This window comes from Larus michahellis, chromosome 1, assembly GCF_964199755.1.
Source record: "Larus michahellis chromosome 1, bLarMic1.1, whole genome shotgun sequence".
Taxonomy (NCBI): domain Eukaryota; kingdom Metazoa; phylum Chordata; class Aves; order Charadriiformes; family Laridae; genus Larus; species Larus michahellis.
In genome coordinates, this window is record NC_133896.1 from 122,003,645 (window position 1) to 122,026,316 (window position 22,672).

The 22,672-nt window shown below is 49.3% G+C and overlaps 1 protein-coding gene across 5 annotated transcripts in view; it reads right to left on the reverse strand.

Annotated features, from left to right (window-relative positions):
• RUNX1 (RUNX family transcription factor 1) overlaps positions 1-22,672 on the reverse strand; it is a 176,088-nt gene that overhangs the window by 67,281 nt on the left and 86,135 nt on the right. For 4 of the 5 annotated variants that reach the window (XM_074601680.1, XM_074601669.1, XM_074601707.1 and 1 more), the window contains 2 exons: positions 10,355-10,608; positions 5,089-5,245 (listed from right to left, as the gene is read on the reverse strand). In XM_074601680.1, the coding sequence (XP_074457781.1) occupies positions 5,089-5,245; positions 10,355-10,608 (411 nt within the window). Of the gene's footprint in view, positions 1-5,088; positions 5,246-10,354; positions 12,456-22,672 lie in introns of those variants that run through there. The other variant, XM_074601690.1, reaches the window with a different exon arrangement.

Here is a 22,672-nt window from a genome sequence, read left to right on the forward strand (position 1 = left end):
CTGCTGCCCGCCGGCGGCTGGACCGACAGTGGCAACCCGTGGCCGAGAGGTGTTGCAGTTGCCCGGCAGCATTGCAGACGCCCAGCAGCATTGCAGACACCCAGCTCTCCCCCCACCAAGGGCCGTGCCAGCCTTGCCTGCGCCCGGCGCGATGGCAGGGCTACAGGATGGCTCAAAGGAGTTGCCCATTTCTCCACGGCCAAGCCCCCCTCCCGCTGGCCGTAGCATCCTGCTAGCGCCGCATACTTATCAATGCGAAGTATAAATAAGCGCTTGTTTTTGAACTCTGTCAATTGACTCTTTTTTTTTTTTTTTCAGTTTTGATTGCTGTTGGATTTCTTCTATTTTCATCCCGCCTGGCAAGCGCGGCTCATTGTTACTCCAGTATCTGATACCGCGTCCCCTGAAGCATTCCAACGGCTTGGACCAGGACCCGGCGGGCTGCTTAATGCTGATTTTACGACCCTGTTGAATAGCATCCTCCTCTGTTTTGCACATACTTTTATAATTTTGAATGTGTTTAAGTAAAAAATAAAACAAATTTTAGCAAAGTGCTCAAATAGTGCAACCACAAGCTGAAGCTGCACAGAAGGAGCAAAACTCTGACTTCAGAAGACCAATAAAAATAATAGGACTCAGAATCCAGGCCAGTAATTTCTGGGGTTTAAGTATTTTTGAGATTCCAGCTTAAACTGATTTTTTTTCCCCAAAATTATATCCAGAAGGAAGAGTACCGATGGCCGAAATTTCTGATTATGCTTGATAATATCTCTCTCTCATGTTCTCCTACCAGCTACACCTGTGAAAAAGGAGTACTTCTTTGGCTCTGTGGAAATTGAAAACTACCGCAGAACTTATTCATGACTCTAATCCCGATAGCTAGTAGGAAATATATACGTAGGCTTAATTTTCAGTCCTTTCCACGATGCAGTTTTTAAAAAGGCCTTGCTGGAAAGCTATAACAAAGCTCGAGCTCTCAGCTTTAGATTGAGATCTTCTGCAGCAAGCCAAGACACTTCCCCATTAGCTACTATTATGATAACCTATTAATAATTATTTTCATCTGGAAAACATGTTTATTTGTTGGGGTTTTTTTTTAATGTTACGTTCTACAAAGAAGATAGTTACTGGGATTAATGATTCCATGAGGAAAATATGTAATGCTTACCGAGCCACGAAGCTTTCCCTCTCCAAAATAACTATTTATTTTTAATTTTATCCAATGAAACTCTATGGTGTCAGGCTTTTTGCATCAGATTTATTTCATCATAGTAACCTATACCGGTTCATTATACACTAAGAAAACAAGGTACTTTGCAGTAGTAGCATTTTGAAGTGTTTATGAACGGAGGGAGAAAAATAAAGATTAATTTTTTTTTAACCAGGTAATCAGGCAAGGGGGGCTGAGGTTGGCTGAAGTTTTAAACTACATTTTTCTTTCAGAAATTACTTACTCGGCCTTACAAGCCAGACGGGCAGGTTTTCCCAGTAGCATTCTCAAACTAGGGTGAGGAATAGTAACTCTGGAGCCCAGCCAATTCCAATGTAAATCTGTTTTGTTCGGGAAAGTGAGCCAAATTGCTTTTATACAACATCTCAATGTTTCAGGCGACCTGCGATATTCTCGGCTCCCATTCTGGGTGTCAAGAAAATCAAGTGTTTGGGGTTGGTTGTTTTTTGTTTTTTTTTTTTTTTGTGTAATTCTGAACGACAGGCATGGGCAGAGTACACGGGGCAACCGCTTGCTGTTAAGATACAAATCGAATGCTGAAATGCAGTTTGGTTCTTTAAGCTTTGGCCAGTATTTGGTTGGTGTGTCTGCTCTAACCGACAGGCAGGATCAGGCCCCCAAAGGGGGGGAAATCACTGTAACTCTCTCACAGTCAGTGCAGAGCCGCTTATTTACTGAGATGAAAGTGGACAATAATCTTACATCTGAAACAGCCGTCACCCTATCTTGCTAGATTTCATTTAAAGCCCACGGAAGAAAACTCAAACTATTTATTAAGAATGTCAAGAATGACAATTTCCTGCTCTCTTAGAAGGGAGAGGTGCTTTGCCGTCGATTCGGCGAGGCTTTTCATGGGGATGGTGACACCTGGATGATAACCGATGCACAGGGAACTGTCACCGGTCAAAGCCATTCCTTATGCTCCGGCAGGGATTTTAAATCACCTGAGGTACACAAAAAGCATCCACTCTGACCGTAACCAACCAAACCGTGACCTTTCAATCACTTTTCACATAATACTCCTGGCATCGCATTATCACTGGTGGCAACTGAACTTACTCAGACTCAAATATTACACGGCAAACAAAGTTTCAGTTAATTTTCCTCTAGCAAAGTATCAAAGGAAGCAATGCCCTTTGAAGCAGCTACCTTACGCTTTAGGCTTTATACAAATTCAACAGAACAGCACCTCAGAAATCCCGTACCAAATGCAAACAATCCCCACCTTTGGAAAACAATCCCCTGTTCGAGGAGTAAACAAAAGCATACATTAGTCACTCGCTCCAAAGATGGGCAGCCAATGGAGGTGATGAGATTTAACCTCCAAGACTGACTAATAGCACGCAGCGCTCCCAAATCGCTCCATCCCTTAAAGGATCCTGAGCACCCGAATATCGTACGGCACACAAGGTTTATGTCCGTGCGCGAGCGACCGGCTACTAGCAACCGCTTCTAGCAGGGTAAGGGGCTCAACGACGCTCCCCGCCAAGGTCTTCTGTATGAATAGGGGCTGTTCTCTCTCAGGATTTTGACCTTGAAACTCACACAGTTCACTGTTATGATTTCTAGCTTCATTACCATGGCCAGGAACTGAACTACAGGTTTGTTTTTATTAGCTTCTCCGCCACTTTGCCAGCTATTCATTTGAATCTTCTAAACAGTCATCTCTGAATCATAATGCAAATTCCATTTACTGAAAAGGTGGTACCTTTAATATAACAAATGAACATGTTTAATGACTGATACTTTTAGACATTACAGCATCTCTCATGTTTTCAGTAAATGGATATAATTTTCTCTGCATTACCCTATTATTATTCTTTGCTAGCATTATGAAGCTACGTTCTCAGCTGCGGGTGTTTTCCACCAAGTGCATTTTGAAGACAGCCCAAACAACACGCTCTAAAAGACATTTCCCTCTGTATCCTCAGCTAAAAATGCTGCAGGATACAGGGGGACTGGATTGGTATTTTATTCTTAAAATGTATTTACTGCTTGCACCAATGTTTCAACAGGGCCATGCTCTCCCACAATTGCTGACTGTATTTATATTGGAAGACTATCTACGGATGCATTTCACTTCAAAGGCAAATGAAGGCTGTTGTGTATAATCAGGATAACTTCCTCAGTCTGAAGCCTGACCCATCTCCCGTTTGGAATAACACAGTCTGAGAGAGAGCGAGCGAGCAGAAGTGGGTCACCTTTGTCACTCTCCTGAAGCACGCTCATCATTCCATCCGTGCTCATAAGAACCACGCGTGCCACCACGCATCAGGAGATGGCCTGAGTGCTCACATGGCGGGGGAGGGAGGGGAAAATGGTGAGGAGGGCTCAGCGAGCCCCGAGTCTTTAACCTGGTCCAGAGAGACACCAGTGCTCAAACTGCTCAAATTGCCACAAATTGCTCAAAAAGAAGCCTGCTTAAGTGCAGCTTCCTTACATGACATTTATTTTCAGGCACACAACATCAACAAGTGACATGATAAAACAGGAAAGAGCAGTAACAGCAAAAATCTTTGTAGACTAAGAAGCTATTTGGGGAAAACAGGAATCGCTTCCATTCGTAGTTTGTGGAGCCATGGAAAAGACACTATAATTTTGATTTGTGAGTGTCACAGCACTGAGTTGCCCCTAAATAACACTGCTGTGTTTGGAACACCATAACGTTACGTTCCAATTTTACTTAAAGATAAGAAGGAAAAAGAAGGAAAATACCTAAGCAAATATCATATGAAGTCACACGGAAGATATGACAGCTTTTCACTCTTGACCTTAAAAGAGGGAGGCTGAGCTTTCCTCCAAGCTTTTTCTGAGCCAGAGCTCACCAGCTTCTCTTCTGAGGGTTTGACTGAACCCCCCCCAATACATGCAAAGGGACTCCATTCAAAGCAACAACGGCACTCATGCGAAAGGAGCGCTTAAAATAATCTTGTAATAGAAAGGTAAACACGATTGCTTGGAATTTATGGGGTTTAAGATTATGGACCAGAGCCAAAGAGTAAAGTTGCAAAGGGTCCTTCTATTGATTTTACGGGCTTTTGGATGGAGTTTCGTACACCTGCCCACTCACAAGCGACGTGAGACGCACGCGTCAGATACTATTTGCAGCTTCCTAACAACATTTTTATATAGTTCTAGCCTAAATCAGCTTTGACTCCTATTCGTTACTTATGCTCATATGGCCTTTTTATTTACTAGGTACCACTAATTACTGGTTATCACGGAGATACAGCAAGTCAGATATTCAGCTCATCTGTTCTGTTCTATCCTAGGCAGGGGCACATTAAATAACAGGACTACTGCATATAGTTCTATATCGATTCCAGAGAAAGAAAGGTCAGAAAAAGTGCCCTGTGCCATCATCAGGCCATGACAAAGCCAGAAATTTTTTAGATCTATGAGGAAATTACATGTAATTTTAGGTTGGCTTGCTCTGTTACAGACACCAGCAGAAAGTGCCTGGGAGACCCGAGACGGTCATGAGTCTTTACACGTGCTGAAAATTCTCATTTTGAATTGAAAATACATTATTTAAACTTAAACATAGGTACTACTGTGCTGTTCAAAATTTGACGGGGTGGCTTCTGGAGTCAAAATGTGACTTGCTGTCTATGATATTTTTTTTTTCAAATGAAATGTCACTGTTTAAAAATTGAAGTGACATGGAGGACAGGCTAGGATAAAGCAAGAAAACCGTGTAGCTAATTCTGTGCCTTTTGGAATGGCCCATGCCAGATCTTGAAGCATTCCCGGTCGCAGAAAACTCGATAGATGCTGCCTTCAAATTCCCTCCACGTAACCAGAACTTGACATAACTGAGGAGCCTGACCAAAGTGTAGCTGAGAACAAACACATACCTCTTCCACTTCTGCCCACGAATCGGAGGTCATTGAACCTTGCTACTTGGTTTTTCATGGCAGCTGTGGCGTTTCTGAGTTCTGCAGAGTAGTTCTCATCGTTTCCAGCCATCACCGTTACCAGCGTCCCATCGGGCACGTCTCCCAAGGCCACCACCTATGAAATCAAAGAGTGGAATCCTCAGCTTCCTTACGTGACATTTACTTTTGGGCGCACAACTTCAACAAGCAACATGATAAAACAGGAAAAACCAGCAACAGCAAAAATCTATGTAGACTAAGAAGCTATTTGGGGAAAACGGGAATCGCTTCCATTCGTAGTTTGTAGAGCTATGGAAAACTTCTTACATTGATGCACATCTGAAATACACAGCATAATGTGTACTCTGGCATGACAAATACACAAAATACGCATTCCAAAATATACTTCTGCAATTGACAATAAATAAACTCAAGCAACAGGAACCGATTCTGGTCCGATTTACATCTGATTTACAGTGTTGTAGCATTACTTTTAAGCTACAGCAGTGTCAGCACAATGATGGAAATATAAAATTCAAGAGAAAACAAAACCAAGTCAGTCATCTCATGGATGCAGAGGGTCAGAGTCCCCACAGCTGCACCAGTTCCCTATCTTTTCCTCCCACTGCTCTGAACAGAGCTGTCCCAGCACGAATTCAGAATAAGTCCACGGAAAAGCAGGCCTCCGTTGAATGTTTAATCACAACTTACTGAACAATTTCTTTTTTTCCTTTAGAAGCATGAAAGCAAATCATTGGCTTAAGACCTCACCCGCGACCTGATGGATGGAAATTGCGATCTGAACTAATGAAACCTGCAATCGCTCTGACAAAGGCTTTCACCTCATCTGAAATGTTTGTGCTGTAGCTCCTTGGTGCCAAGCATCTATCAAACAAGTATTTAGGAACACAGGATTCACTGCATTTTTGATGCAATGTGCTGAGAGATATATAGATTCCTAACCTTAAATGTTGTTATCTACAATGTTCACACTGGTCGAACAATGCAAAAATTAATTTTTTCTTATCTTCTCGAGCAGGACTGAATTCTCAAAGCAATTTTACCCTGCTGTACTCGAATGGATGTCCGGTATGCCTCTTGATTTACTCTGGCAAAAGTAAGAGCTTGAATTAGGTCCCCTATCATACTTTTTTTAAGACCCTGTTGCTGTTCCCCCAATTAAGTCTACAGTAATGACCTCAGGACTACCACCAAAGAAAAAAAAAAAAAGGGAGAGAAAAAATCTAGCTAGCTTTTATTTCCTCTTTTACACATTCTAAGAGGAAGTAGTCCTGCATCACGTCCTCTGAGTTGCAGCTTGATATTTTGCCTTCATCTTAGCATTTTCTAGCTTATGTCCATGCAGTTACAATTGGCTGAAACTTGTTAGGGCCCAGTCTTATTTCTATCAGTTTCTAATTACACTTGTTCTTTCCAAACAGGATCAGCGCCTCCGTTACTGGGTCTCTCTCTGAGGCTTATTCCTCATCCGTAGCTGCCTCCCACAATATGAGAGAGGATTCCAGTCTCAGGTATTTCACAGCCTTTCCTTCTATAGGAGGCTGCATTTCATACTTCAGTGCGCTCCCCCTTGTCACCAATAACCCTTGTTTTCACTTCCACATGCAAAGTTAAAATCACTGTGTCAAAATTCCCTCTTTACGTATCTATTTCAACTTCCTCTTTCCCATTCCTCTGCGGCCCAGGCTTTTGCTTTTTTTGTTCTCCTCTGTGTGCCGGAATGCGTTTCTGTGGCCTGGGCTACACTCAGCGCTGCGCTTTTCACATTTCCTTGATCTTGGCATAAAATAGTCCCTGCCCAAAATGTTGCGGCTAGCGAGTTTTCTCCTTGCACGGCGTTGTGTCATGAGGCAGGCTGGCTCACAGGGTCAGCAGCTGCGAATGCAACGCGCTCACCCAGCTCTTAAAAAGTTACTGTAAAACCCTAACGCATGCACATATACTAAAGACACAAGAAAGGGAAAGAGGAAAATCGGGGCATTACCCTCACCTCCCTGTGATGCAAATGTTTGCATGTTCATTTAAGGAAATAAATGTATTTTGAAGGATGAAAAACCTTTGTGAATCTAGGGTCAGTTGTCACTTACAGGACAAATAGTTTAAATCACCATTTTCAAATTACACCGAAGGCAACCTCAGCGATAAGACACATGAAGAAAATATTAGAAACCAGCATAAAAATGACACAGCGCAGAAAAGAAACTAGAGTTAAAAGTCATAGACAATAGAAACAGAAATACAAACATTTACACTAGAAAAAAGACTAAACAGATAAGTTGGGACTTGCTGACTGGAGTTATCTAGTACTTTGATGTACTCCTTAACTTTTAAAAATATGTATTTCCAGAGAAGCAACAAGAGTAGCAGAGTTGCAGTGCTGCCGGGTACCTAAATTACCTACTTCTGCTGCATCAATCAAACAAAATTGGCCTTTTAAATGAAGATGTAGATTCTTTCTTAACAGCGTTTGGACAATGAATCTATATGGCACCTTATTAGAGTTATTATGTATTATTTTCTAGGTTTCTCGGAATCAGTCTTTATTTTAGAAAAAAAAGTAATGCATGGAAATGATCATTTTAGTTTGAAATAATATCCCGTTTCTAAAGATCAAGTAAGTGAATTTTTCTACAGAAACGTGAAGAGAAAACTCTCTCTCTTTTTCTTGATGTAACTGTTGTTAGCAAATACTTGATAAAACTCAGCGCTTTTTTGTCAGATGCAAATAAGATATTGGCAGCATAGGAATGATCTGAACTGAATTTTCTAGTTCCTGTTCCAAATTATCTTAAAAATTACGACTTGGAAAAAAAATGCCTTTGCGAATATTCGGTATTTAGTACAAAACCAATGGCGTTGTTTTATACGTGGCAAACTATTTCAGGACTCATTTCTGAGCGTTTGGGGAGGGTAAGAGCAGCACCGGGCGCCCCGGCAAGCAGGTGCCTCCCAGCGCAACATTTCAGGAGCTCAGAAGGAAACCCTCTCCTGTTTTGTTTTGTTCTGTTTTCTTGTTTGGTTGGTTTGAAGTTTTTTGGGGGAGATTTTCTTAAATTTTTTTTTTCTTGCGTATTTCTAGGTTAAACTATCTCAGTGTTACAACCGCTTGCTTTCGTCTGTTTGGAGAACCTGACCCTTTACTCTGTTTGCAGAAGTTGGGAGCGGGCTCGCAAGTTAAAACGGAGGGTTTGCAGTAGCTGTGAGGGTTTGGGGGCGGGGGGCGGGTTTGGAACCGAGGAAAGAAAGCGACCTCTCGAAACCAGCCCCCGGGGTTTCTTTTCCAATTTTCACATACCCAGGAGCCCCCCTATCCGGGGCGGCGAAGGGGAGCGGGTTCCCGGTGGGATGCCAGACCCCGCGGCTCCCGGTGTCGCGGCACCGGGGCGGGCCGTGGCCGGGCGGCGGCGCCGCTTTCCGCCGGCGGCTTGGGCGGCCGGGCAGGAGCGGGAAGGGACGCCTTTTGTGTGTGTCCCCCCCTCTTCTTCCCCACCGGGAGATGAGCGGGGCGGGGAGCGCGCCCCGGGCACGGCCACGCGTGGCACGGCGGGGAGCCGCCGCGGTAGCCGCCGGCCGCAAGGAACCCCCCGGGAGAAACACCGGCCGCCTTTGGGGACTTCGCTTATCTCCCTTCCCGGCGGGGCGGAGCGGGTTTTCACGCCTGTTCTACACCGTAACCCTGCCTTCCAGGAGGACAGCTTCCCGAGTAATTAGCAGCAGTTGCCTAGTGCGTGGGTGACAGTACAATAATTAATATAAATATGTGAATTTAGGAACGGACCCTGTCGCTTAGTTCCTCCCTTTCCCCAGACTCATGTAATCCGTAAAACAAGGAGACTCTCCAGACATAATAAAACTTTTCCCTAAAGCCGCCTCCTCAGCAGGATTTCCCAAAGCTCTGGGAGCTGAACCGATTCCCTTCTCCCTCGTTTCTGCTCCCCGCAAAAGCCATCGGAAAGACTCGGGTTTGGTCGCCTTAGAAAAAAGTTGTACTGAGGCGGTCGGTGTTTAGCGGTGACCGCAAAAGAAAGCAGGAACTTTACAAATCCCGATCCTAAATCTAACCCCGGGAGATGCATGTCTCTGCGCCTCCTGCCTCGGAGAAAAGGATAACGAGAAAAATCACCTTTTCCTTTCCCTGCTCTGCAGCCTGTCTACACATCAGTAGCAAGAAAACCAGAGCATTCAAGAAGTTAGCGATAGACCCAACTCAAAAAAGAGCGTGACCAAGAGGAGGGGGAGGGGGGAATTAATTTTACTTAAAGCCGGGTAACGGGAAAGCAGGCCGGGAAAGGGAGGAAAGCGCAGGGTAGGCCCCGACATTCACTATCCTAAAAAGCAGCTAAAAGAAGAAAAAAAGGAAAGATGTGGGTTTTTCCCGAAGAGACCCTGGCAGCCTGCGGGGGGGAAGCCCGGCACCCCCGGAGCGGGGTCGGCCGGTGCCACCGGGCTCTCCCTGCGGTCGGGTGTTCCCCGCCGGTGACACCCCGTAGGGCGCTCCGCCGCGGGGGCTGCCTGCAGCGGGACCCCCCCCGCCGCCCTGGCCGGCTTCTGGGGGAGCCCGGGGCTCCTGCAGTTCCGGGACACCCTGCATCCGTTCCGGGACACCCTGCATCCGTCCGCGACGGGCTGCGCCGGCATCTGGTCCCCAGAGCAGCCAAACTCCTCGGATTTGGCCTTTTTTTCTTTCTTTTTCTGCGTGTGTGGGTTTTTTGGGTTTGTTTGTTTGTTTGTTTGGGGGTTTTTTTTGTTGTTTTTTTTACCCTTTGAGCAGAGCCGCCCCTCACCACCAGAGTTATGAATGGGCCGAAGAGGGATGGATGCAGCGGCCGGAGGGAGCCTGCCCAGCCCACCGCATGTCCGGAGCCCGGCCGAGAACCGCGCCGCGCCCGCCCGCCCCACGCCTTCCCACGCTGTCGCGAGTGACAACGACCACGGAAGGAAGGATGGAAGGAAGGATGGAAGGAAGGAAGGATGGAAGGAAGGAAGGATGGAAGGAATGATGGAAGGAAGGAGGCGCGGGGCCGGCTGCCCCGCACCACCGGCCCCGACGTGGCCTCCCCGCCGGGGCGAGCCGTCGCCCCCGGCCGGCCAGATCCCGGTCCGGGTGCGGGTCCGAGCCCGGGGGTCTGCGCCCCGCGCCCCCCCAGCCTGCCCTCCCCTCCCTTTCCCTCCCCGCCGCCCCTGCCCCCCAGAAGCGCGATTTTCGGGAGGCGGCAAGACGTACCTTGAAGGCGATGGGCAGCGTCTTGTTGCAGCGCCAGTGGGTGGGCAGCACGGAGCAGAGGAAGTTGGGGCTGTCGGTGCGCACCAGCTCCCCGGGGTGATCGGCCAGGACCTCCACCATGCTGCGGTCGGCGCTGCGCAGCTTCCCCGGCAAGGCGCCGCTGTGGTCGGCGCCGGGCAGCGGCAGCGGCTCGGTCATCTTCCCCGGGCTCAGCGTGGTGGAGGGCGGCGTGAAGCGGCGGCTGGTGCTGGTATCTACGGGGATACGCATCACAACAAGCCTTTTGAGTGAAAGACCTCCACAGAGTTTTTACAAAACAGCGAAACGAGCGTAACTCTTCAGCGATCTGCTCTCTGGGGACCAACATAAACGGATACAGGCTGAGGACCCGGGGGAAACTTGTTTCTACGCCAGTCCCCAAAGTTAATTTTTTGCTGAAGGCGGCTGAGATAGCGAGCACGCCGAGACTTAACTCTTGGCGTCCTGGCGCTGCGGAACAGATCACGTTAATCCGATAAGCGAGAGGGTCGTCCGTGCGGGGCTTTACCGCGACGCCTGGGCATCTAGTCTGCGGCCGTGACGCCAAAAGTTACCGGAGGGAAAACTCCTTCCAAACTCCCAAAGCACGTGGAAAAATTTATGCGAGTCAAATACAAGAGGCGGTCAGAAACACATGCAAAGCCTGGGCTTCCCGAGAGTCAGTTGCCTATCGGTTTCTTCCAGGTGATTTCTCTACAGTCCCAAGAGAAAACAAATACATCAGCGTCTTCCGTAGGCAAAAAAAAAAAAAAAATCGCTCTTTAAGAGAGGGAAATTCAGGGTCAGTCTTCAGAGAAGGCGGTACACGAGCTAGGCTTTCTGATCAAAGGTCAGCTGGCTACAACTGTATGTATATATTCACGTACACACACGCACACACACATATACTGTACTTCATAAAATATTTACAATATAATCTGTAGAGAATTTAAACACAACAGGAATCCATTAATGTTCTCGGCAAGGTTTTTTGTTTTGTTTGGTTTTTTTTTTTTTAAAAGCAGCCTTGAAAATCAGCTTCAGTAGTTTGGTTCGCGTTGCTCTAAGAGTACTCGTGTCATGACCTTTCAATTATTCTTGCGCAAAAATAAAAAAGAAAAGAAGCTCAAGTGCATGTCATTCAAGCTTTAAATCTCTATCTTTGTACTTGTCTTTGGTATAACGTCTTTCATCAGTTTAAAGAAAGGTCGCAGCCGATCGCAAGCTCTGAGGCTAAAAGGTCCACAGCTGAAAACTTGGGTTTGGGGATGTTGGTTAAATTGTGGGTTCTCTCTGTGGTTTTGTGTGTGCAACAGCGCTCTCTCTCTCTCACTCACGTCCTCCTCAGCAGTCAAACCAACAGTCTGCAACAACTTCGGCAGTCATTGCCAATTCTTTTTTTTTTTTGGTATCTGAGGCAGTCTTCCTCTAACTCGGCCACAGGAACCGGCTGCTTAACAATATTTTAACCGCAGCAGGTGGAAGCCTGCTTTAGGAAACATGGCTTTTCTCTCGGCCGCCTCCAGCCAGCGGGATGGATACTGCCAGCCTGCGCCGAGAGCCCCCACGCACACGCACACACTGAAAACCAAAAGCGACCAACCAGCAACAATAAAAAAAAACAAACAAACAAACAAAAAAAACACCCACGATTTGAAGAAAAATAATAATAAGCCACTACTTTTGAACGAGTGAAAGCTTTCCTTCCGCAAACGAGGAGGTGGCGGCGGGCGGGGGTTGGAAGGAGCCGCTGACCCCAACGGAGAGAGATGGAAAGAACCCGGGGAAGCCCAGATCCCCACAAGTTGCCAGCCGGGGGTTAGAAGTGCCAGCCTCCAGCCCAGACGACCGCTCGGAGAAAGCGCATTTCCACAGCCGAGAGCTCTCGCTCGGGTCTTCACGTGAGCCGCGGGGAAACTCAGGCTTCCTGCCTGCCGACCGACCGACCGACCGACCAGGGCACCGCCGGGCCGGGGCCGGGCCCTGCCGCTCCGCTCCTGGGTCCGCGCCCGGCTGGGGTCCCCGCCGCCGGTATGAATGGAGGTGGCCGGGCGCGAGCGCCGCCCCGCCGCCCTCCCGCCGCCGCCGCCGCCGCCGGTATGAATGGAGGTGGCCGGGCGCGAGAGTCGGCTGCGGCGGGCGGCGTGCGGAGGAATGTCATTCCCCCGGCTGCTTTGCATACGGGGAGGGCGCCGGCCAATCACCGCCCTTCCCGGCAGCAGCCAGGGCGCGGCCGCGGGCCAGGGGGCTCCTGGAATTGGCGCGCCTGCCGCCGCCGCCGCTACTGTGGGGCGCGGGGGGTGAGCGCCGGGTCGGCGGGACACCACCGCACCCACGCACCCCCACGGGAGGACCCGCGGGGCTGCCGCTCACCCAGCCCACCGCAAAGGACGCCCACCTCCTCCCACCATGTGCAGCGGGCTCCGTGCCTGCGGTTTGCCCCGGGGGAATGGGGGGGCGTTAAGGCATCCAGAACGGCGGGACCCGCCCGCCCGGCTCTGCCTGGCCCCGCCGCAGATCCCGCTTGCCCTTCGCTTACGGGACACCCGCTCCACCGAGGAGCGGAGGGTGCCCGCAGTGTGCCCGCGGACGCCCCTCCGGCACACGCCTGCGCCCCGCGCCGGGCGAGCACTCCGGCGGGGTTTGCTCCGGGGCGTTTTCTCCCCGCGGAGGCAGTACACCCTGGACCGGCGGCCACCGAGGCAGCCGCCACCGGGCTGTCGTCCCCCGCCCGCCCCGCTGCTTCTCGCCCCCGCGGACAAGGACGCGGCCCCGAGGGGCGCCCATCGCCGGCCCGACAGGTCGGGGCGGCCGCCGGGCCCCCAGCCCGGGGACATCCCCTCCCCACCGACTCAGCCCAGCGGCCAGCCGGCCGCACCGGCCGGGGGTGAGGCCGGGCCGGCGGGCGGACAGCGCCGCACGGGCAGCAGCGGGCCGCCAGCGCCGGCCCCGGCAGCCGGCCTGGGCCCGCGGAGCCGGTAGCGAGGATGCTGGGTGGGGGCGTGGCTGCCCTTTCGGGCTGGGTTGGGGTTGGTTTTTTTGGTTTTGGTGGTTTTCTTTCTTTTTTTTATTTTATTTTTTTGGTGCTGGTCGCGAATGTCGTGGGCTCGCCGCTGGCGTAAGCCGGGCTGGGAAAGAGGACATCCCGACCCGCTGCCGCCGTCGCGGCGGAGCCTCCGCCCGTCCCCGCCGCGCTTTTGGCTCGGAATTGGGGTTCCCTCCGTGAAATTTCACACCCCTCCTTCGCCCGTGTCCCCGCCGTCACGGCCGCCCCTCGCCACGGCCGCCCCTCGCCACAGCCACCCGCAGGACACCTCCCCCTCCGCCACCGCCCCCGCCAGCTCAGCAGCCGCGGCGGCGGCCGGCCGCGCTCCCCCGGGGCCGGGCGGGCTTTGAAGGGGACCAACAGCAGCTGCGGCGGGGTGGGTGGGTGGGAATGCGTGCGTGGGGTGGCCGCGGTGGCGGCGGCGGGGACAGCACCGAGGCCGCCTCCCACCGCGCGGAGCCGGGCTCGGAAAGGGCGGCACGGAACGGGCCGCGGCTGCTGCCCGCCGGCGGCCTTGCGCAAGGCGGCGGCTGCCCCGGGGCGGCCCTCGGTGCAGCTCCGCGGCGGGGCCGGCAGAGGGGGCCCGCCGCCCGCCGTCGGCCCGGCAGAGGGGAGCCGGCTGGGGCGGAGGGGGGGGCAACGGGGGGGGTGTTCGGCGCCGGGTGGGGGGGCGGCGGAGGCGGGGGGCAGCGGGGCGACCCCCGGCGGGGGCGGACGCTGCCCGCTCGGCCTGCTGCGGCCAGCACCGCCCGTCCCCGCCGAAGCCCACGGCGGGCTGCGGTCCCGCAGGGGATGCGACCCCGCCGCTTCTCCTGGGACGCGGCTCCGCGGGGAGAGCCGCTTTGCGCGGCAGCTGCTCGGGAGCCCTCGGGCACCCACCCCCCCGCCGCCGGCTTTCCCCTACCCCGGGGGCGAGGACAGGGCAGAAGGGATCCTTGGTTTTGCCGACGCCCGCTTTGGAAACGCTCCGGAGTTGGGAAAATAACTGTCGGTACGCGTTTTGGCATCCCGCGACCGGGAGCAGAGAGCGAGCTCCTGCCGTTTACGCTCCCTGGTTTACACGCAATTAAACTGAAAGCGCCCTGGGTGAGAGAAATCGGCTTTTGCCTGCCCGGAGTCTGCTGCCGGGGAGCGGGATGCGCGGATGCCCTGCGGGGCAGGGCTCCTCTGGCGGGGAGCCGCGGAGACCCGCAACTGAGTTCAGGAAGCGGCGCAGCCGCCTGCCACTAAATTCACGGTACCAGCGCCAAGGTGTAGGTTTCCTCGCACCCCTCCAGTGCGGGTCGGGAGCGCTTTCCCCTCTGCGGGGGGGCGTGCAAGGCTCCGGCTCCCCCCCTCTGTCCCGCACGTCCCTTTGCGGAGGGGACGGGTGAGGCGGCGCCGGGCCCGGGGCTCCCCAACCGCGCCCGGGGCTGCACCGCGGCACCTCCCCGCCGGAGGGTTACAGTTTCGTCTTCGCATGCCCTCCCCCTTTGCCTCCTTCCTCTCCTTCCCCCCTGCCAAAGGACGCGGGGCCGGTTTTCTGCCCCCACCCCTCCACAAAGTGCCGTGGTGGGAGCGCAGACCGGGCCGGGGGGGCTCCGCGGGGGCCGGCAGCGGCGGAGCGCGGCTCATCCCACCCTCCCGCCGCGCTTGCAACAGGTCCCGGTTTTAAGCAGGCGAAGTTGGTGCGGAAAGCTCTCTTATTTCACACCAAGAGTCAATTGTTTGTGTGCGGTTTTCTTTTTTTTCCTTTCTTTTTTTTTTTTTTTTTTTAATTCCATCTCTGACACGGTTACTTCTTTCTCGTATGAAATTATCCCGAATTTAAATTATTAGGGAGAGGCTTCCTTCTGTTTTAAGGAAAAAAAATATATACAAGCAAATGGCTGTTATAAACTACAGCTTAAAAGCCATCTGGGGTATATTAGTGGCTGATAACTTTTTACGGGCATTGTAGAGATAAGAAAAGTTATTTTACGGATGTACATACATTTACATACCTCGCTTAAAATGTGAAAATACTCATGTAGTGTTTGGGGGTTTTTCCCCTCTTTTTTCCCCTGTCCCGTTTTCGCCAAGAGGTAGGGAGTATTTTGTATTTAAATTAATAAATATGTCGAGCTGAATTTCACTCATTGCTTTGCATCCCGTCTTAATCTGAGCTCATTATAAATACGAAATGAACCCGATCTATTACACACGTGAATAGTCAGAAGGATACAAAATGCGACGATTTAACAGAAGACGCAGAAAATACTCCATGCTTACAGTATTCTGTAACTTAGCAGCACTATCAATGCTGAGAAGAAGAACCTTAATGTAGACTAAAGGTGACAATATTCTTTTTTAACTGCACAGAAGCCAAGCTTTTGCAAGGTAAGTTAAGGAGTTAAATAAGAGAGGGCAGAGAGGGAAAATACGGTGGTGAGGATCTTTTGATACAGATCGAGCTACATATTTTACATGCCCATTAACACTAACTACATGTGGGTTGTTGTTTGGGGTTTGGGTTTGGTTTTTTATTTATTTTTAGTTTGTTTAGCTAATTCATTTTATCGTCTTCCATATAATTTTATTTTTGCATGACAAAGAGAGGAACTCTCGTAGGAATTTACTGTCCCCTTACTATATCTTGTGCAGGTACTCTGGAAGAATAGGAATTAATAAGTCAAGCAGTTTGCGCGAGTACCAGTGATAAGGTAAAGTAAGGAAACGATGCAGGGTATTTAAAGCTGATGTTTCTTCTCACATGGTAAGACTTTTTAGCATCCCTGATGCTAAAACTGCCGGCTCGGACAGTCGGTCTTTTGTGCAGGAATCCTTTTGAACCGGGGATCGCAACTGGTGGTGTAACTACCAATTCACATTCAGCACTGCTTACATTTGTATTTTGACATCAATTTATTACAGCCGTAAACAAACCACAAGTGAATCTCTATCTACCATGCCTTGCCTCTGTCGTACAGGATTACTCGACCACAAAGCACCGAGCTTTTTACATAATACAGTTAAGCAAAAGCTTCGGAAATACGCGAGAGGGAGCAGCAATTTAGGGGTGAATTTTAAACAGCCTAAATTGCAAAGGATGAATTAGAGCCTGAACACAACGCAAGTTCCCGCTGCACAGGTAACTATTCCCTGGCCAAGCAGGCGGCAATGGACACTTGTTTGCAAAGGTCTGGATTTGTGCAGGATGGGAGAAAACTTGCACAATGTTTTGTTAAAGGAGAAAAAATTGTAGACCTTAACAGAGCTGGCACAGGTACCATATGAGCACAGACTGAGAGAATTGTCTACAGACCCTGATCTTGCCAGCACTTAGAAACATGCCCAACCTCCTTCCTAGCAGCATTTCCGCTGAATGCAAGAGGAGTCTCTTTGGGCAACGCAATTACGCACGGACTTAATTGTTTGGAGAATCTGGGCTTAACGTGGCATTATTCAGTGGATCAGCTCTTACCTCTTGCACCTGAATTCATTTAATGTATGTGTTAAGGCCATCTTAAAGTTGTTTATAGTGGTGTAAGCCTGCCTTGCTTCTACTAGTGATGAATCAGTGGGTTAATACCTGTGAATGAAGTTTGTAGGATCAGGCTTCTGAATTGCTCCTGCAAATATTTATTGCACAGCAGTTACCATTATGGGTAATTCCACTGACTGTCCTTAAAAAAATTGCTATAGTGATATAAGAAATTATTTTTTTGGGCTACTGGAATAATGAAACCTTGCACAGAGAAAAGCAGCAGCCAGCAAAGAAAAAGGCAAGATGGTCCTTATTTCCTGCAGCGATCTCTCTCACACAATGAAATATGCATATTTCATCCCGGCATGTAAAGTGCGCATATGATGCCACCAAGAATGAGATGTGAGATGGCCAGCGTGATACAGGGGGAATGCGGCCAGGACTCCACAGGTGTATGGTGTCTAACTTCCCTCCGTTTCAGGGAGGGAGGAGTGCCTAAACCCCTCCAGGGATCTCGTCTTTGATCTCTGTTAACTGATATAAGGTTGTTTACTCTGGAAGCAGGGAAACTGGCTGCAGCTCAGTTTATGCAAAGCAGAGGGGTTGTGAGGAAAGATAAAATAGCACATATTCGTTCAATACCTTTAGCCTGGGCATCTAATTACTTGTGACCCGAGTTTACCACAGAAAATATTCCCAGGGACTCTCCATCCTCTTTAGGACCTCCAAGTGTTAACAGTGGTCAAAAGCCTGTCTCGTTCTTCCTGTGCAGAAGCTGTGAGCCTTTTTCTTTCCAAATACAGAAGACCTATCCATGCTCTTGTCACTCAAAATATTTTAGAAGGTAGACATGACTCCTGTTTTGAGGGTGTGGGGAATGATTTGCCTGAATAGTCAGCGTATTATCACAGACATGGGTGGTAAGGACATGGATCTATGTATGAAGGGAGCTACCTTTTACTGTTTCACCTCCCTTATCATTCAGAAACTGCAACTGAAAGAGCTGCATCTCTCTTGAATCAATCTATCGACTGGTGGCAGCAATGGGCAGGGAGTGGGGTACACCCAGGGAAGGACAGTTTTTAGGAGAGGCTAAACTGTGGATTTTCATCCAGCGTTAACCCCAGCTTTGCAGGTCCTCCTAGGGTTTTGCTGGGTGAAGGAATGAGTCAAACCACAACAAGCCAAAGGAGGAGCAGCTCCACAAAAGGACGGGTGGTGAAACGCGATTTGGCTGACACTTCTACTGGCATGGATGAAATCTCAATGCCCAGCAACACAGCGTGCCCAACTGCGTGCCCAATGCAGCACCTCACTGGTGCCACCACCCCTGGAGACATTTCTCCATGGCACCCTTCCTCTCCATTTCCTCAAGGGGGAGATTTAATAAACATGAAGTTACTACAGCAGCAGCCTGTGTTGATGTTCCCCCTCCCTTACATCCCGCTTTGTCAGACCAGCTCAGCTTTGCTGGGAGGTTTGTTAAGGGCCAAAGCTGAGGCTGGGCTTATTCTTGTGCTCACCTGCTGCGGGCATGTGTCAGCCTGCAGGTGTGTGGCGTGTGCCTGCTGCTAGTGCCCAGAGCCAGGGGCCACAGAGCCAGGCAGAGGGCAGCGGGTGCGTCTCCCCTCATCCAGCTAGGATGCAATGCATTTTGCCTTCCTCAAAGTAAAATTTGAGTACTTGGTGCACGATAAGCAGGGAGAGGCTGTCTGGAGGTGCAGAAGCAGAGGGGTCACATCTAGAGCCAAGGGAGCATCCAGTCCTATTTTCCCAGCACTCAAATCCCAGGGAGAGCAAGGGGTTTTAGTCCTGGCCACCGTGTTACTGGCTGTATATCAGTGAAGGGGAGAGATTAGAGAGAAGGGCAACTACGGTGATTAAAGATCTGGAAGGAACTACCTATAAGGAAAGATGAAAGGAATTAAATACATACATATAATTTGGGGCAAAAGGGAAGCCAAGGGGACAGCGTGACTGCGGTTTACAAGTACATGAAAGACAACTATAAAGAGGAAGGGGAGGAACTGTTTTCATTAGTGAAAAATGATAAGACAAGAAATAACAGATGCCAACTGAAGTAAAACGAGTTCAGTTTTGAGATCAGGGGTAACGTTGATCCTAAGATCAAATAGGCAGGAGAATACGCTCCCAGGGAAGCTGCAGATTCAACATCACTTGAACTTTTCAAGTCAGAGCTTGACAAGCACCTTGGAGGGGAAAGTTTAAGAAATAGTAGAAGCAAAGCCAAAAAGTACCACATGACCTAGAAGCCCAGATGATTTTGAGGCCATTCTAGAGAGCTGTGGAAAACAAACACACACAAACACTCAGAGCTTTTGGATGATTTCTTTCTCTGCACAGTTCAAAATTAAAAGGCGGGGGTGGGGGGAGGGGGAGGCCAAGTGAGGAAAATTAGTCATTTAATATGATTCCACTGTGGCTAATCCCTAGAGAAGAAGCCAATTACTTGAAATACTTGGGAGTATGGGGTGGAGAAGGGAATGGAAATTGTTGAAAAGCTGCCATCTGGTATAAGTACTCACTGGTTTGGAGACTTAAAAAATACGCATTGTGTGCCATTATACTATGCTCATTACATGCCTAGATTAATGCAGATAACATCACCCACACCTAGTATTTTCTGTGGCATTTTTTATGTACGCAGGTTCACATCATAACAACCTCCAGCACTAATGGTATCATTTGGTCTTTTGATCTTCTGCTCTGGTAGGAACATTACAGATGCCTTGTACCAGCAAATGGGGAAAAAAAAATAAAAATGGTCCAACTCCTTTGGTTCCAGGACATTTAAAAGGAGCAGTAAATCTGACCCACCTGGACAGCAGCGAACAACTCTGGCTTAAGGAGGATTCTGCAGATGGCACAGAATTAATATAACTACTTTATACCCTTCTCCAGCCCCTCTGAGGGCGAGGGCACGCTGGCGGAGCAGGAACTGCAGCTCAGCTGTCAGATGGCCCTGAGTGCTCTGGACTGCTTAAATCGTGTTGGAGAAGCCCTGATGATATTTTGATTTATGCTAGGAGCTGTGCAGGTACATCTCATTCTGTGCCCCAGACTTCACTCCTGCAGTTAGCGGTAAGCGACCAGACAGAGAATCGGGCCACTGAATATACTCAGTCTAGGAAAAATTATTCACTATAGCCATGGTGCTAATAGGCAAAACGTAATGGTAGCCTTCACGCTGCATCTGATCACGCTGCAAATGACTTGGTATGGGTTTGCCTTTCTCAGGGTCAGTGTGCTTGGTTTTCAGTCAAAATTAAGTATGAATTATAAATGATTGCAAAAGTTCCTATAAGGCCATAAATAGGAGACTGAAAGCCTCGGTGTATTCTTGGGACACAGCTTCTTCCCTAGGCATCCCCATTGTGCTTTACTGCTGACCTGGGAAGTTCTGGGACATCATCCATGGCTTCTTTACTGGGAAGATCTGGCTCTGCTAGTAAAGAAGTAAATTACAGGGGAGTTTTATAACATAAGCATTGCTTTTCAGCAAATAAATAAATGATACCAAGACTTTGGGCCGAAGCCTAAATCACTACTAACTTTGGCCCAAATTTGAGACAGTGAAATTAAGGCAGAAAGACTTCTAAATCCAAAATGTGCTTCCATTATCCCTCTAAATAAAGGCTTCATTGTTCAGGTCAACAAGATGCAGAGATGCTTCAATCCTAAGGAAAAGGAGCTCCTGACGTCATAACAAAAAGGAAGAAAGATGGTTTCCAGAGGAGGCTCCCTCCCACCCTGTTTTGCCAGACAGAAAGTTGTGGTCTTGCAATACTTTGGACTGGAGTTAACAGCTAGGAGAAATAAGAAAGTTGACTGCACTCTTCTTCTTCCCATATTACTTCCACCATTTAGAAAGTGGGACAGACTAGAATGATGAAAGGGGAAGTGTTCAAAAGAAAATGATGCCGTTATTCCCAGTATGATATTGTGACACTCGTATTAGCGAGTGATATCATTAGTAAAGGCACTCAGTGGAGGAATGCCTCCTTCTGTCCCTTCCTGCCCTTCATCTCCTGTTTTAAAGCCTCAGGATGAGTTTTATTTCGCTCTCTCTCCATTTCCCCTTGTTCCATGACCCATTCAAGGGTGACGGGGTAAATGCCGGTAGCTCATTCATTGCTCCTGCGGGAATGCTCCGCACAGTGAGTTTGCAGAGCGTTTCCAGTAGCTGCCCAACAAAGTGGCAGCAAGGAAGTGACTGGGGTCTCCTTCCCAGGGGTGTTGCAGAGGGAACGCAGCGAGAGGCTATTGCAGTTCAAGCTTCAGATTTAATTGGACTGGACGAGACAGAAACTGGCTTTCAGTCTCAAATCCCGTTTGCTCCCTGAAATATAGCATGTGGTACGAAACAGAATCGGTTTCCTCCAATATTTTTGCAGCCCTCCAGGAAAGGCAGGCAGTACCCTTGTCCTGTGAGCCTCAGCAGGAGCTGCCAGGTTACAGAGGGATTGTCTGTGGGACAGGCACTGCTGTCCTGACACAGAGCCCCCTCACCCATAGCTAACACGAAGCTTCTCCTGGCATGAATCTCAGTGTGATTAGGCGTATTAAATCCCAGATACCTCATTTCTGTGGGAGGCACAGAGAGAGATTTGGCTAGAAGTTGTTCCTCACTCTAAACTAGGCTCCTTCCAGCGTCTGTCTCAGATGCTGGGGCTGGTTTCATCTGCACGAGGCCCTGCGAGTGCCTTCAGCCAGCAGCCGAGCCTGTTCCACATCTGTCTGCTCTCCAGTGTCCAGCACGCTTTATATTTAACCCTCCTCAGCCCAACAGTGACTTCATGCACTCAGCAATGACTTCATGCAGAAAAGGGTTTTGCTTCTGAGCTGTTAGGGGAATCATGCTTGGGACTTTCACCGCAACATCCCTTGATCGAACCGGGGATGGAGGAAGAAAACCCCGGCTGAGATTAACCACGCTCCGCACCACTAATGCATTCTCACAGCCACAGACGAAGCCACAAGTTAATCTCCTAAATTGTTTCTTTTCCGCTTAACATCCCACCTGTGCCTGACTCTGCCTGTGCGTAGCAGGTCTGAGCTTGGGTATGCCAGTGTCAGCTGCCCTGTACCCAGCGGGGACCAGCCTCCCTGTACAGGCCAGCTCATCAGCTGTGGGATGCGTGGGCTAGCAATCAGAAAAGTTTCAGGAGGGCATGTTGTCAAACCCTCTAGATATAGATCTTAATGACAGTAAGAAGAAGAGACAAATATTTGGATCATTTTGCACGCGATTAATAATAAAGAATCCTGCTAAAAAGACACTTACTTTCCACATAGACACATGTAATCTGCTGAACCTCACCTACTAAGATACATTTGCAGTTTTAGGCTGAACATATGCTTATGGGACAAGTCCTCAGAAAGAGCAGGATGTACTATCACCCTTCACTAAAATCTTACACGATTAATCCCACAGGGGCACAAGCACGGGAAGCGGGAGGTCCACAGGCCAAATTCTGCACTCCTTTCAAAGCATGCCCTCCCCAGAGCCAAAAGGCATGAAAATTACTCAGCAGATTATTCTTTCTGATACTCTTCATGGCATGTCACTTTCCGCTGAGTTTTGGTTTTTGGTAGTCTAAGGACAAGTATATATTCCAAATTGTTTCATTCCTTTTTATATCTTTTTTATTTTTTTTTCCAGTGTTACTTTCTTTTGGTACTATAACTACAGTTTAGCCCCATAAAACTGTTGTACAATTAGATTCTTTTAGGGAACTTCCATGATTTGATAATTTTTGAGGACTGATGCAAATGTTTGCAGGAACAA